Consider the following 13,083-nt stretch of genomic DNA (forward strand, 5'->3'; position numbering starts at 1 on the left):
TTAAAACACACCCCAAACCTAGCTGCTACCTGGCTGTGATAGTTCTAGTTAGCATGTTTTATTTTAATTACAGAAACAAATCACAGATGCACAAATTTCAAGTATGCCTTTACACAGAGAATACTGTGTGGCCCAGAGTAAGAGATCCTCGGGCTTCAAATCTTGCCCTCAACAACTTGAACATGGTTCTTCTCAAACATGCATGGTTAGGAAAGCCATTTATCAACACCCCAGTTGCTTTCTAGAGTATTACTGAGCTAGTACTCATGAAGCAATTTTGATCAAGCAACAGGGCAATGTCAATTTCTCAACGAATCACTCCTCATTACTCATTACTCTGACTACAACTGATTGTCTTCATATGTTACCTACAATTCTAACAATAATTCTGAAAGGATAATGCAGGTGAAACTGAGAAATTTTAACAAAAACTTTGTTCACCTTCCACAATACCAATTCTACTCTGTTCTTCTTGTTTAAGAAGCAAACACACTTCTAATTTAATTGTTGCCATCGCTCTTCCATCTATGTGAATCTAAACAGATCTTAACTGGTCACGTGAAACTGGGTGTGTGTTTGACAAGAACAATCTAGAGAAGACACTGAGGTTGCAAGGGTGAGCCCCATGGGAGCCAGGCGACTGAGCCCCAGGGCTGCTGAAGGTGTACTGAGTCCCCTGTGGACACAGAGAGCTCAAACTACCCAAATTATCATTTCTTCCCGCTCTTAGGTCTGGCCAAAGTAGAACAAAGCTAAGTGTCTCACTACCATGCTCCTTCATTTTGTGACTGCACATGACATCTTGGTTCTCTTTTGCTGGCTACCTTTTCTCTAAACGTCAAAAGACCAGGTGAGGAAACACACACCGGTGGGCAGTGAACTTTGAACCATGCATGCAGGAACGGGACAGAGTGGACACACACACACATTGAAACTGCTGGAAAGCCAAGTCCCCAATTCCTTCCCTCCCAAATGGAACAGTTACTCTTCCTGACCAAGATTTGGGCCTTCTCAGCACTTTTCGAAAGCAGACTTACCTTCTCCACCACAGCTGCTTGGGGGCCACTGCCTTTGGGTTATGAACAGTCATTCAAACAAACTGTTTTATGGTACTAAAGAGGATGTCTCCCAGCAAAGAGTATGCTAGAGGGAGCAGTACCCCCACGGGAGCATTTGTTTCTGTCAAATTTCTTTCTGCACAAACAGGAAAATTTTGAAAATATCAATGATTCCTTTTAGACATGGTCTGTATTCTTCCCAATGCAAGCCGTCTGCAACAGAATTCAGTTGCTACTTGCACTCCCTTGCCGCCATTGGAACAGTAAGTCACCAACACTAGGGTGTGTATTTCATCTTTTCCAGTGGAATTGCTGTGGACTTGGTGACTTGTGGAGGCAAAACCCAGTTATGGAAAAATACTGCAATTCCACAAAACCGTAATTAAGCTCTGTCTTCCAATACACGGAAGAAAATGATTTGACTGCCAGTAAGAGGAAGCATAGCTCAACAGACAGCGTTGGGAAAAAGTAGAACCTCAGTGCTGTCTGTGACTCTCTGCACCCCCGGAAATGAAAAACTTACGTCCTCCATGTCTATTTCCTCATTAATTAGATGAGGAAAAACTATACTTAGCTTTCCAACACAGATGCTATAAGCAGCTTGGTAAAGTATATAAATGATGTCCCATCTCGAGAAGAAAAACTATTCAGAGGAGGTAAATTTACTACTGAACTTGGGGAGAGGGGAGCCAAACAGGAAAGAAAACAAATACAAGAAGGAAGGCATTGTGGGAAGGAAGCCTGCCTCATCTCCCAATGCAGAAAGAAGCCAGAAGAAATCAGCGACACATGCTGTCTGGGAGGCCTGGAGCTCCTGCAGGGAGAAGCTCCCGGGACAGCTGGGTCAACCAGCTACCACTCGCTATTGCCTCTAGCCATCTTGCATCCCCATCAGCATTCCGAACCGGGAAGGAGGGTCACATGCGCACATCACACAATTTCATGCGAGTAGATGTCTCTCTACCTCCTGGGATCATGAGGGACAGAGCACTGGCAGAAAGGGACTTTGTGACTTTCCCAGAGATTTTCTTTTTTTCTGTGCTTTCTAATCGCTGCCGGGCCATGTGAGAAGCGGGTTCACTGGATGGCTTTGCGGAATTATCTGTACTGTCCACACACTCGCTTCGTCCATTTATCTGATCCAAGTGCTCTGAAAAACTGCCAACTGCACAAAGAAGAAGGGATAAACACGTTCAGAGAAATCTGGGACCGGAGAGGTGGGGAAAGGGGAAGAGAGAGAGAAGGAGGAACAAACTGGGAAACGTTCTCCCCTATGGCTCACGGGCCTTATGGTGTCAGGCAAACATTACAGACATGACCAGTTGGAGAAAGGGGACGTGGAAGAAGAGGGAGAGGAAAGTGGCGTCCATTCAGGTGTCACTCTACCTGTCCACGAGTCTGCTCATTCTCAGCCCGTGACTCCCCTTACCTAGAAGACTCATTCTTTTCTAGAATCTCTATCTTAGAACCCTTGTAGTGACAACTCCTCCCCCTCATTCCCAACCCATGGAAGGCCATGCTATAAACCAGCACCACCTTATCAACACCATGACTGTCCACTGTCTAATATGATTATCCTGTGATATTAGTGATCAACCTTAGCAATGCTCTTAATAATGTGGACAACGCTGCTTTGTGGTAAGTGGACATCACCTCATGTCTTTGTGTAGACTTATGCCTGTGTCACCTCGTACCACCTTCCCAGGACACACCTATACTAGGCCCACACTTTAACTGATAGAAGAGTGTTGGAGGTGTCACCTTGGACTTCTCATGCCATATAACCCCTTACACTCTCCACTCTTTGCAAACCTCACAGGATGATAAAGCCTATTACCCACTATGTTACTCAGTGGCTCTCTACATCCTCCTGGCTTTTCCTCTAGGCAGTGTGTCATTGGCTCTGTCCTGAAGTTATGAGACCCGTGGTAAGATCCTTTCTTCTCTAAGGTTGCTGTGCCTTCTTTATTTTTGTTTATTAACCCTTAAGAGACCCTGGAGGTGTTCTTTTTGTCTCCTTGTTTTTAGTTAAAAAATTAGGACTCCCCTCAGGAGGGATCCCAAGGGAATATAACCATGCAGGAGGCGACAAAAATGGAAAATCACTGACGTCTGTCTGGGCAACGGCACACAAAGAGTAAAAGTTTCTGAGCAGAAGTCACATGTGGAGTTCCCGCAGAGAAAAGGTGAACAGCCTCCCCTTTTGGTTCTTCCTACTCTTGCTTTTGCAGACTACCAGTTTTCTTTATTTTTTTTTTAAATCACTGATAGTTTATGTTTGTCTATCCAGAAAAAGCAACACTTATCTCATTTTGACTTGTAAATGCTGTGTTCCAAGGCCTCCCCCACCCTGTGCTTTAAAAACCATCAAGACTATCATCACCTTAAGGTTTGCAATCCATGCAGAGAATCTGATACAAATGACCATTACAAATGACCCTTTGAAAGACCAGTCGACAGGTTTTAAAGGACACGACACTCTTGGCCTAGGAAAGGGTTAGGCTGGATAAGACTTAGCTCACATTGCTGTTCTGCTGCTGACTGTACCACTCAATGGCACAGCTCGAGTTTGGCCTTCGTGCACAGAAGGGGCACCCGCCCTAGAGGTGGGGTCCTCGCTAAGGGAAGCTGGGATCTAGCAGAGTACTGTGGGTGTAGGAAAAGATTCAGACGTCCATGTGACACCCACGTGACCTACAGAGGAGGACAATCCTAAGGGACGTATCAGCAGCCCTCCTGTTCCATCCGCCCAACACAACCTCACTCAAGTCCATCTACTCTGCGCTCTCTAAATAAAGGAATTAACAGCTCAAGGACTTGATGAATACCATGTCACGAACCAAACACTCATCTCAAAAACCGTAAGCTTCCTTTCGGGTAAGTCACACGCTCTTCTCCTTGCTAATGGGGGGGGGGGGGTGGGATCCCTGACGAATGCAAAACGAAAAGCTGAATCTCTTCACAGCGAATAATACACCCAAGACCTCAGGACTTTTACTTCTCACCCATTCAAAACAAAGAGGTGTAAAGCTCTACTTCCCTAAACGTCTGCAGTGAATATATGGTATTCTTTTCCATCATCCCTCCCTCCTGCATCCACCACCTCATTTCATAGCCCTGGATATAAGTATGCATTTCTGTTCTGCCAATGGTGGATAATGTCACCTTAATGTTCTGTAAATGTCAAGGGTTCCTTCTTTTTGATGGTGGAGCAATATAAAAATCAACAAATTTAATTTTACTACAGTCACGGTTTTCAGATTTCCTAATTACCCTTGGCCATGAGCAGATCAGCTCATCTCTCTATTCTGTACAGCCCCCAAGGTCTTTGATTATTTTTAGTGTGTATATGGGGGAGACAGAAAGGTGGTTTGAATCAATTAATCAAAATGCACGGCAGGACCTAGCAGCTTTTTTTCTTTTTTTAATTATGAAAGTAATCAATCAACTGCTTAGACACCATCTCCCTCCCTTTCCCTTCTACACTGCTGATGGGGACCAGGGCACGGAGACTAAGTGATCTACTGTATTAAGAAAAAAATTTAAATGGAGCTAAGTACACTCTCTTCAGAGCATGATCATAAACTAGGAAACAGAGACCTTAGTAACCAGAAATATAAAATACTGAGATAATTCCATTTGGCTTGACCACCAACACGAACAAAAAAGAATTAAGAATCCTGGACCAGGGCGCCTGGGTGGCTCAGTGGATTAAGCCGCTGCCTTCGGCTCAGGTCATGATCTCAGGGTCCTGGGATCGAGCCCCACATGGGGCTCTCTGCTCGGCAGGGAGCCTGCTTCCTCCTCTCTCTCTGCCTGCCTCTCTGCCTACTTGTGATCTCTGTCTGTCAAATAAATAAATAAAATATTAAAAAAAAAAAAAAAAAAAAAAGAAATAGGGTATCTCAACCTTTAAAAAAAAAAAAAAAGAATCCTGGACCACTAGGTTGTGTCTACACTACTTCTACGTCGCTATTCCCTTGGCTTTATAAAAAAGTAAAGATAAGGGGAATTATACTACATGGCAACAGAACTGAGGGGAAGAGGGAGAAAGAAAAAAAAAAAACCCACATTATTTTTCCCTATGATAAACCAGAAGCACATGAAAAGCTCCACAGAAGCAAACTTTTCAGCGAGGCTGAAATAAACCTAAGCTGTAAGATGTGTTTTCTTGAAATGATTTTAAAGAGTTATGCTGGGAATATTCAGTTAGATTTAAAAAAAGTTCATAAAAATTCTTGGAATCATTCATGGTTATCAATACAGCATATTGAATATAGCTTAATGAAAATATTTATCATAGCAACCCTAAGCCATATCCATGTTTCATTTAGAAAAAAAAAGCATAAATACACACTTCTCTGTGGAAGGATATGCTGTGCAAACAGTTGTTGTAAACCAAGTAATATTTTAAGTGCTCTCGGCTGGGTCTGAGGGAAATGCAAGTTTGATCACCTAACGACACAGTAAGCCTTTTAAAATCCTTTGAAGATACTGTCTCTGCTGTCAGGAATGTTATGTTACACAAAAGTGACACTGTAAAGTATTCTCCAAGAAAAGCCCAATCCCCCTGGACTGCCTCACCAACAGTGACCCGTGTCTGTGGAGTTTTGGTAGGACTGGGACGGTAACTTGTGCCTGCGGCGGGATCCTTTCATGTGTGCATGAAACACCAATTTGAATTGTGTTGGTATTTCTCAATCCCTCCTCCCCTCTTTGTCCTACATGCATGGAGATCACCGGGGAATCTCACAGAATAAGAATCTTGCTGGGCTAAGAGTCTAGTGTGGATATATGGAAGTTATCTGGCACAACATGGCCCCATGACCAAAACAAACTCTTTCCAAGAAACCACCACCCACTGCAACACCAGAAGGAAAGCTGCCTTTATAGTGTACCTTCTGGGCGACTGAAGACATGTTTGAGGGTAATTTTGAACATATCACTGTCTGATACAATTCCTGACTCCCAACTTTGACTTACACACCACTGTGCGAGACCCACTTTTACATCAACAATAGAGAACACAACACGGTCCTAGGGTGTTCTGACTGCCATCCGAGAACCCCATCGAAGCCCAGCTGTGAAAGCGAAGGCTGGCTCTTGGGCCAAACTGAAGTGAGGAGGGTTCACTCTCTGGCCATGTGGTCGGGAGGGGTGACCTCAGTTCATAAGAGCCGATGCCCCCGAGTCCTAGTCGTGGGGCCGAGGAGGGAGCAGAGTGGCACAGAACAGCCATCGTCACCACCTAGGAGGCCGACTGGGATTCTGACCCTGGCCCTGACCCCTCCAGCTGGTGGATACTGGGTGGACGGCAGGCAGCACACCCAGGTGCTTACCCGACAGTGTGGAGCTGCTGATGGTACTGGCCGGAGTGGTGACCTCGGGCTCCTCCTGAGTGCACTCTGCAGGAGGAAGGGATGGCTTTTCTGGCTCCTCGGGCAGGTCTCTGGGGCAGGGAGCAGCTTCATCTTTCTCTGCCTCTGTTGAAATAGCCAGTTTGGGAAGTGGGCCAGAACTGAGTTTATGTCTGTTGCTTTCAGTATCTGAAGAGTTGGATGTGGATAACTGTTGCCTTAATTAAAAACAAAACAGAGGCATGTATGCATACACACTAGGAAACTGCATTCAAGGAGACTCTGGGAAGAAATGAGGTAAAAATGGAACTGAGGGCAGGCTAACCAACGCGCGTCTAGTGCAGTGGTTCTTATAGTGCGATCCCCGGACTGGCCACAACAGTATCCCCTGGACCTTAGGCCAAAGGCACGTTCCTGGCCTCCATCCCCGATCTAGGGGAGCAGACATGCTGGGACAGGCCCAGCCATCTGTGTTCCCACAGGATTTCCAGGAGATTCTGATGCCCGCTCAGCCTGAAGAACCACTGCACTAGCAGCGACCGCTTACGACCCATCTTAACAGGCATTTCACGTACATTTCAGAATATTCCGAACTCCAGCTGAACGTCTCTGTGGACGGCAACACAGTGCTTTTGGTTTTGTCTCCGGGGTCTTCCTTCTCTTCTCCGGAATTCTGAGTTATTCGGTCTATGCTGCTGAAAACCTGTGAAGCCAAGCGTTGGGGTTTATTATGACCTTCTCCAAAGAGCTTGTCGAAAAACCCCAAACTTGGGGAGAAAATCCGAGAGTACGACTAAAGTTTCAACTGGGACTGTGTATTCAGAAGGTACTTTCCGATGCTATTTACATGAGTCCTGGGATGAATGGGCCGTGGATCTATTTTTTTCTCCTTGGAGTGGGGAATTATGAAGTCATCACCCTCTTGCCCTATCTCATTATGGACTTTGCATCTGCAAACACAGTCCACAGACGCTTTGGGGTTTCTAAGCCCTGGGAGCAATGCACATCTTAGATTACTTTTTAACCATGAAGTCTATCAGAAAAAGAAAATCACAGAGAAAAAGATTTAATGACCACCAGTCAGGAGCGGGAAGGAGAGAAATGAATTGGAATTGAGTGTGAAGAGAAGAATAAATTACCTGGTTCAAGATGTGTGTGGGGGGGGAAGGCAGTGCACATTTGGTTCTGAGTCAGAGGGGTTTGTCTGGATTATAAATCACATGCACACATGGGCAGCTTCCTAAGACGGGACCAATGTTTCTGAAGGGGAGCAGAGCTTAGGGAGACCTGAGATCTCTGCTATTCCACAGTAAAGATGGAAAGAAAAATCGGAAGCAGAGGGCAGGAAGCACTCCCTACTGTGCAACACAGCCCCTTACTGCTCTCAAGGAAGTGGCCCTTAGATGGCGTATCGTGTACTGTGGTGAGGCCCAGGGTGACTAGCGCACAGGAGACAGCGGGAAGGGAACAGAGTCTATGGCCCAGCTTGGATGGGCCAGAGCACATGCATGGGGGAAATCCTGTCCTCAGGGTAAGCAAAGCTTCAGTTCTGGCTCTGGGCGGGCTGGCCAGCAGACCCTGCAAGGAGACCCCTACCTCTCCATGGCCTTCCTTTAAACAGTGAAGGCAGTGCTGGCCCATTTGCAGATATGCTCTATCTAGTAGTCATGTACAAAAATGCACACTTCATAAGCCCTACATGGTACAGAAGAGCTGAATAATCAACATGCAAAACATGGCAACAGGGATTGCATCGTTACTGAAAAGCGCAAAAGGGAGAAGGGGGCCCTGCAGATGCCCTTCCATTTTCCTAGGGCCCTGTCTGGTCTCAGGACTGTACGATTTCTTTGTGAGTGGTAAGAATTTTTTCATGTTACCACTCTTGGTAAGAAGCATCCTTGTCGGACATTGATTTTATTACCTTCTCCCGTTTCCAAAACTCTAGCTTGGCTTTATCTGGCCTCTGTCATGTGACTTACATTTTCTATTACTGACTACAAGACTTTCCCATTCCACAGCAACTATCCCCAAGGGTCCTAGCTGATGTCAAGGACTCTGACTGCTCCCTTGTGTTGTATTCTTGTGATAGTAGGAGGGGACTGTGTACACAAGGACTCTAGCTCAACATTCTTCATTGAAACATCAGAGAAATGGGGGATTCCTCTGCTCCCTGGCACTGAACTAGACTCAGTCCTGCAGGGCGAGGTCTGCATATGTATGGCTATGGTGTTCTCTGAAGATAGTACTCCAAGTCCAAATCTGGGCCTCCAAAAAAAACCATACCCATCTATGGAGAGTGTAACAAGCTGGTAGGAACTCTGGATTATCAGGATGGTGGGGTCAGTCACTTTTCCAAAACTCCAAGGAATTTTAAGTATAGGAGACCCCAAGCCCCAAAACACTGTAGGTGGTTTTTATGATCTTGTCCAGCTGTTTAGGGATGCCCACTATCGAGTCTGGGGAGACCCTGCATGTTTATGCCACATTTCACTTACTTTTGAAAACCTGTGTGAACAGGAGGAAAACTGCCTTATTTCCACATTAAAGTCTTCATCATTCGTGTCATCCTCTTCCTCTGTCTCCATGTGATGATACTTCTCTGACCGAGCTGCAGGGAAATGTTTGGGCACGGTTCCAATTACTCAGCATTTCAGCTTTTACTTTAGATACAGTAATTAGGAGCTCCTATATCAAAGCAGCCTTATATGTAAGAACTCACAGGTTCAAGACTGGAGGGTTCTACCCTAAGTGGAGATAATTTTCTACAAAGTGAAGGTCAAACAATGTTTTATGTCAGATAATTCACGTACTGTCAAAATAACTTGTGTCATCCTCGGATTCCAGCTGGGGAATAAATTCTGCCTTCTGTCTCAGCAAACTGTTCCAGTCTAAAGAGCGGAAGAATCGATGCTGTTTGACTTCGTAAGCACCACCTTAGGGCGGGGAGGGAGGGAAAAGACAGAGGGGGAGATGTTAAACTACCCTCCAAGCAAAGCTTTTAAGAACAACCCCCACCCCACCCCCCAATTTGGCAACAGAAAAATCAAAGAATCATGGAAATCTTACTTTGTCATTCTATAACCAACATGCCCCATAAAAGAATCTCTTCCCCATGATTAATCAGCAGAGGATTTGATTTTGCTAACAGCAGTTGTTACAGCACACGTTTTCTTTGTTAATTTTTCCATGACTTTTTCCATTTTTCAAAGGTTAATGATGCGGCCACTTAAAACTACATTATGTCGAACCTGCGCATGTGGACGCACATTGGCCCAAAGCAGACTTGCTCAGTACAAAACCAAAGAAATTTTAACAAGGCGCAAAATGTGTTCACAGCAATATTTCCTCTGGAGGCGAGGTTAATAAAGATGAATTTTTCCTAAAAAGTATATAATGGTTTCCATTCAATTTTACTGGCTTGCTCGTTAACATAGGTAGGACTTTGATGCTGTGGGTTACAGATATTTAGGTAAGAAACTGGCAAACCTGTTTGATAGATTTATAAAGGATGGGATGAAAAGCAGGCACAATTCTTAAGTTTAGACTTTTTTTTTCCCCCAAGTCAGCATGACTACGCAATTCAGTAAAATGTTTTTAATTCATTCCACAGTTTTGTTTTATTATTTTTAAAAGTATCTCTCTTTAAAAAAGTATTTTATTTATTTAAGAGAGAGAGAGAGGGAAGGGGAGAGAGACCACAAGCCACGGAGGGAGGCAGAAGGAGAAGTAGACTCCCTGCTGAGCAGGGAGACCAATGTGGGACTTGATCCCAGGACTCTGGGATCATGACCTGAGCCAAAGTCAGATGCTTAACCCACTGAGCCACCCAGGTGTCCCTCAGTTCATAAAAGAGGATTTGGAAGGGGAAGCCCCACCAAATATCATACCCTACCCCAGGAAAGAGAAGAAGGCCCACAGTCATAGTGTGAGCATCAGGCCTCTGGCCTGCCCGTCCCCTCAACCTCCCCCCCACCCACACTGTTGATGAGGAGGGAGAGAAGGAAGACTCTATCCTGAAAAAACACCAGGAAGAGAGATTTCACACAAGACTAACAGAAGTTCTAATCGCCTCCCTGCCAGGAGACACCCTGTAGGGGTGACTTAAATGCCTCTTTCATGCCCTTGCCACCATGTTTCCCATCCTGTCCTCTGTGCTGTATGAGAAAAGAGGAGGAAAAATGCAAAGTGAAGGAGAAATGGCTCTGGGTATTGGGGTGGGAGAGCTGTCTATGTAGTTCAGAGATGGGGCCGTGTCCCCATCAGACTCCTGTAGCACAGGGGGCAGGTCAGGGCCCCAAACCCAGCCAGAACCAATCAGTGTATAGAGAACAATGGAGAGAAAAAAGCAAAGTGGGAAAATCACCCCAAGAAATGAAGAAGAGATTTTTTGTTACTAAGCATTCCCCGTGTTTCCAACACAACACTGAAGTCTGACCTTGACCACAGCGGCAGTAGCGCGAGCAACTCCGGTGGGAGGGCTGACTTGGATGAGGATTGCACTACAGCTAGAAGCATCTAGTTTCCTTTCATTGAATCACTGAAAGCAACCCCGCAAAGTAGGCATTGTATCAACTCCACGTGTGGATGGGGTAACAACGTGTAAGGGAGAAAGCATACTGGACCACGAGCGCCTATTAAGTAAAGCGTGGAGAGGCTGAGCTGAAGTCTGTTTAAAAAACGGCCAGGCCCGTCCTCGGGGTCATAATGCCAACACGCCCACACAAAGCTGCCAGACACACTCTCTTCCAACATTCTTATCTCAGAGAAGCTGAAAGATCTTCAACATCTATCCAGCTCCCTCACTGTGCCTACGACACTAAGGTCCACAGGGTCAAGCCCTACTGAGCTACATACCACATACAACGCTGCAAGGACTCTCACTTCCACTCCTGCTCGTGGGGACACACCGATGACAGAGGATACTCCGAGGTTGCTCAGCTTTACTCAGAGAAGCACAGTTCTCTAGAATCAAGGGCTCACAGGGCACTTACAGACTGTAGCGGGAGGACTGGGGCTCTCATCCCTCTACCCGGCACTCTTTGGAACCCAAGTTGGGGAGGACATTCACTTCATCTCTGTGGATGATGACAAGGGGTCCTCCCACAGGGTCACAGCCCAGGGGTAACCCAGCTCACATTTCTCACCCTTTGGCCTTTGTGCCACACCCCCTACCCCCCCCCCCCCCGCCCCAAGAAGAGGTTCCTTGACCACAGAGTCCTGTTTCTTGTGCACTTTTGCCGAGATGGGGAACAAAATAATTAAAAGGACACACTGGGGAGAAATGACCTCTGGGCTAAGCTGCTGGGGCAATGCAGATGATGGCATTATGGGCCTGAAAAAAATGATCGAGCACCAGAACTCATGCAGGGGACAGTGCTCACTGTAAGGATTCACCACGCAGGGAAGGACAGGGAACGGTTATGTCTGGAGCTCCTGTGATGCACTACGTTAATGTACCTGGTCGTTTCATGACCGTGTTCGCCTTCAGTCCTCGCAATCATCCTGCGAGGGGTATGGTAACATGCCCATTTTCCTAGATTAGGAAACTGTGACCTAGATCATAAAGAAACTACTCTAGACCTCTCAGCTGGTACACGGTAGGGAGTCAGTCACCTCTGAGCAGCTATAAAGTCCAATAAAACAGGCTGCCGCTCAATAGCTCACAAGTTCAAAAGTCTAGTTCAAGTAGGACAAGTTTCCAAATTCTAAGTTATGCTTCGCACTAATGTTCTCCCTTGCGTTTTTCTCTCCTTTCATGGAAGTTTCTTAAACATCCATTATGTTCTTCACACTCCTTTTCTTAGCCTCTCTAGTCTCTCGGGCAAATGTGAATTCACACATTTTCACGGTGCATTATTTTGCCCGCTAAATATGCATTAAATCCAAAATGCTGTCATTGGAAGCAGCATGGCAGGCCTGCGGGATTCTCAGCCTCATTCTCCGGGCCCTACTGGGATCTGTCACGTTGGACCCGCCTGTTTGGCAAGTACTTCCTGAAATGCTAAGAGCTTGGGCAGGGTCTTTTAAATGTCTCTTTTGAGCTTCTGCTAGGAGATTCGCATCTCTAATTGTCAAGCCCTGAAAAGAACACAAGTAGCAGTCAGGGAGAAAATGCACAGAGAGATAACTCACAGCATATAATATAGAAAGATGGGCAGGCTGACCAGCATCATAGCCCTGTTTTGTTGAAGTCAAGATTCCCAGTTTTCTCAGAGGAGGGAAACAGGCAGAAGACTCAGTGGGAAAACTCTCCAAACCGACCCAAGAACACTGAAGAGAAGTGGGCTCTTGGTAAGGCACGTGTCAATTCTATTGTTATCTTTGGTCATATCTCAGGACAACGCTTCTCCAGGACAGCTGAGTAGGACACGGACATTGATATTTGTGTTGTTGCAGGACAAGCTGGAAATACCACTGCTTCTCCTATTTGGCTCAAGTGAGTAAAAAATCACTCCTCAAAACCCTGTCAGAGCTTGACATGGATTCTTTGACTGCTACTCCTCTCTCTGGGGCCAGAAAGCAAATGTGACTGCAGGTCACAGCAGGTAGGGAGGAACAACTTTGCTAGTTGCTTCAGACAAAAGACAAAACACCAAATAGGGTGGGAAGGAATATATTCTGTTCAAAGAGTCTAATCAGCTCAAAGGTGGGGGCACCACCACCATTGC

The 13,083-nt window shown here is 45.8% G+C and overlaps 1 protein-coding gene across 2 annotated transcripts in view; it reads right to left on the reverse strand.

Annotated features, from left to right (window-relative positions):
- Positions 1-13,083, reverse strand: part of MAST4 (microtubule associated serine/threonine kinase family member 4) — a 170,003-nt gene that overhangs the window by 19,236 nt on the left and 137,684 nt on the right. Inside the window, exons 17-21 of one of the 2 annotated variants that reach the window (XM_080805052.1) lie at positions 9,226-9,348; positions 8,911-9,023; positions 6,991-7,118; positions 6,398-6,633; positions 2,023-2,223 (exon numbers count right to left, since the gene is read on the reverse strand). In XM_080805052.1, the coding sequence (XP_080661178.1) occupies positions 2,023-2,223; positions 6,398-6,633; positions 6,991-7,118; positions 8,911-9,023; positions 9,226-9,348 (801 nt within the window). The remainder of the gene's footprint in view (positions 1-2,022; positions 2,224-6,397; positions 6,634-6,990; positions 7,119-8,910; positions 9,024-9,225; positions 9,349-13,083) is intronic. The other variant, XM_080805051.1, reaches the window with a different exon arrangement.

The sequence above is a fragment of the Martes martes genome (genome assembly GCF_963455335.1).
Source record: "Martes martes genome assembly, chromosome: 5".
In the NCBI taxonomy this organism is placed as follows: Eukaryota; Metazoa; Chordata; class Mammalia; order Carnivora; family Mustelidae; genus Martes; species Martes martes.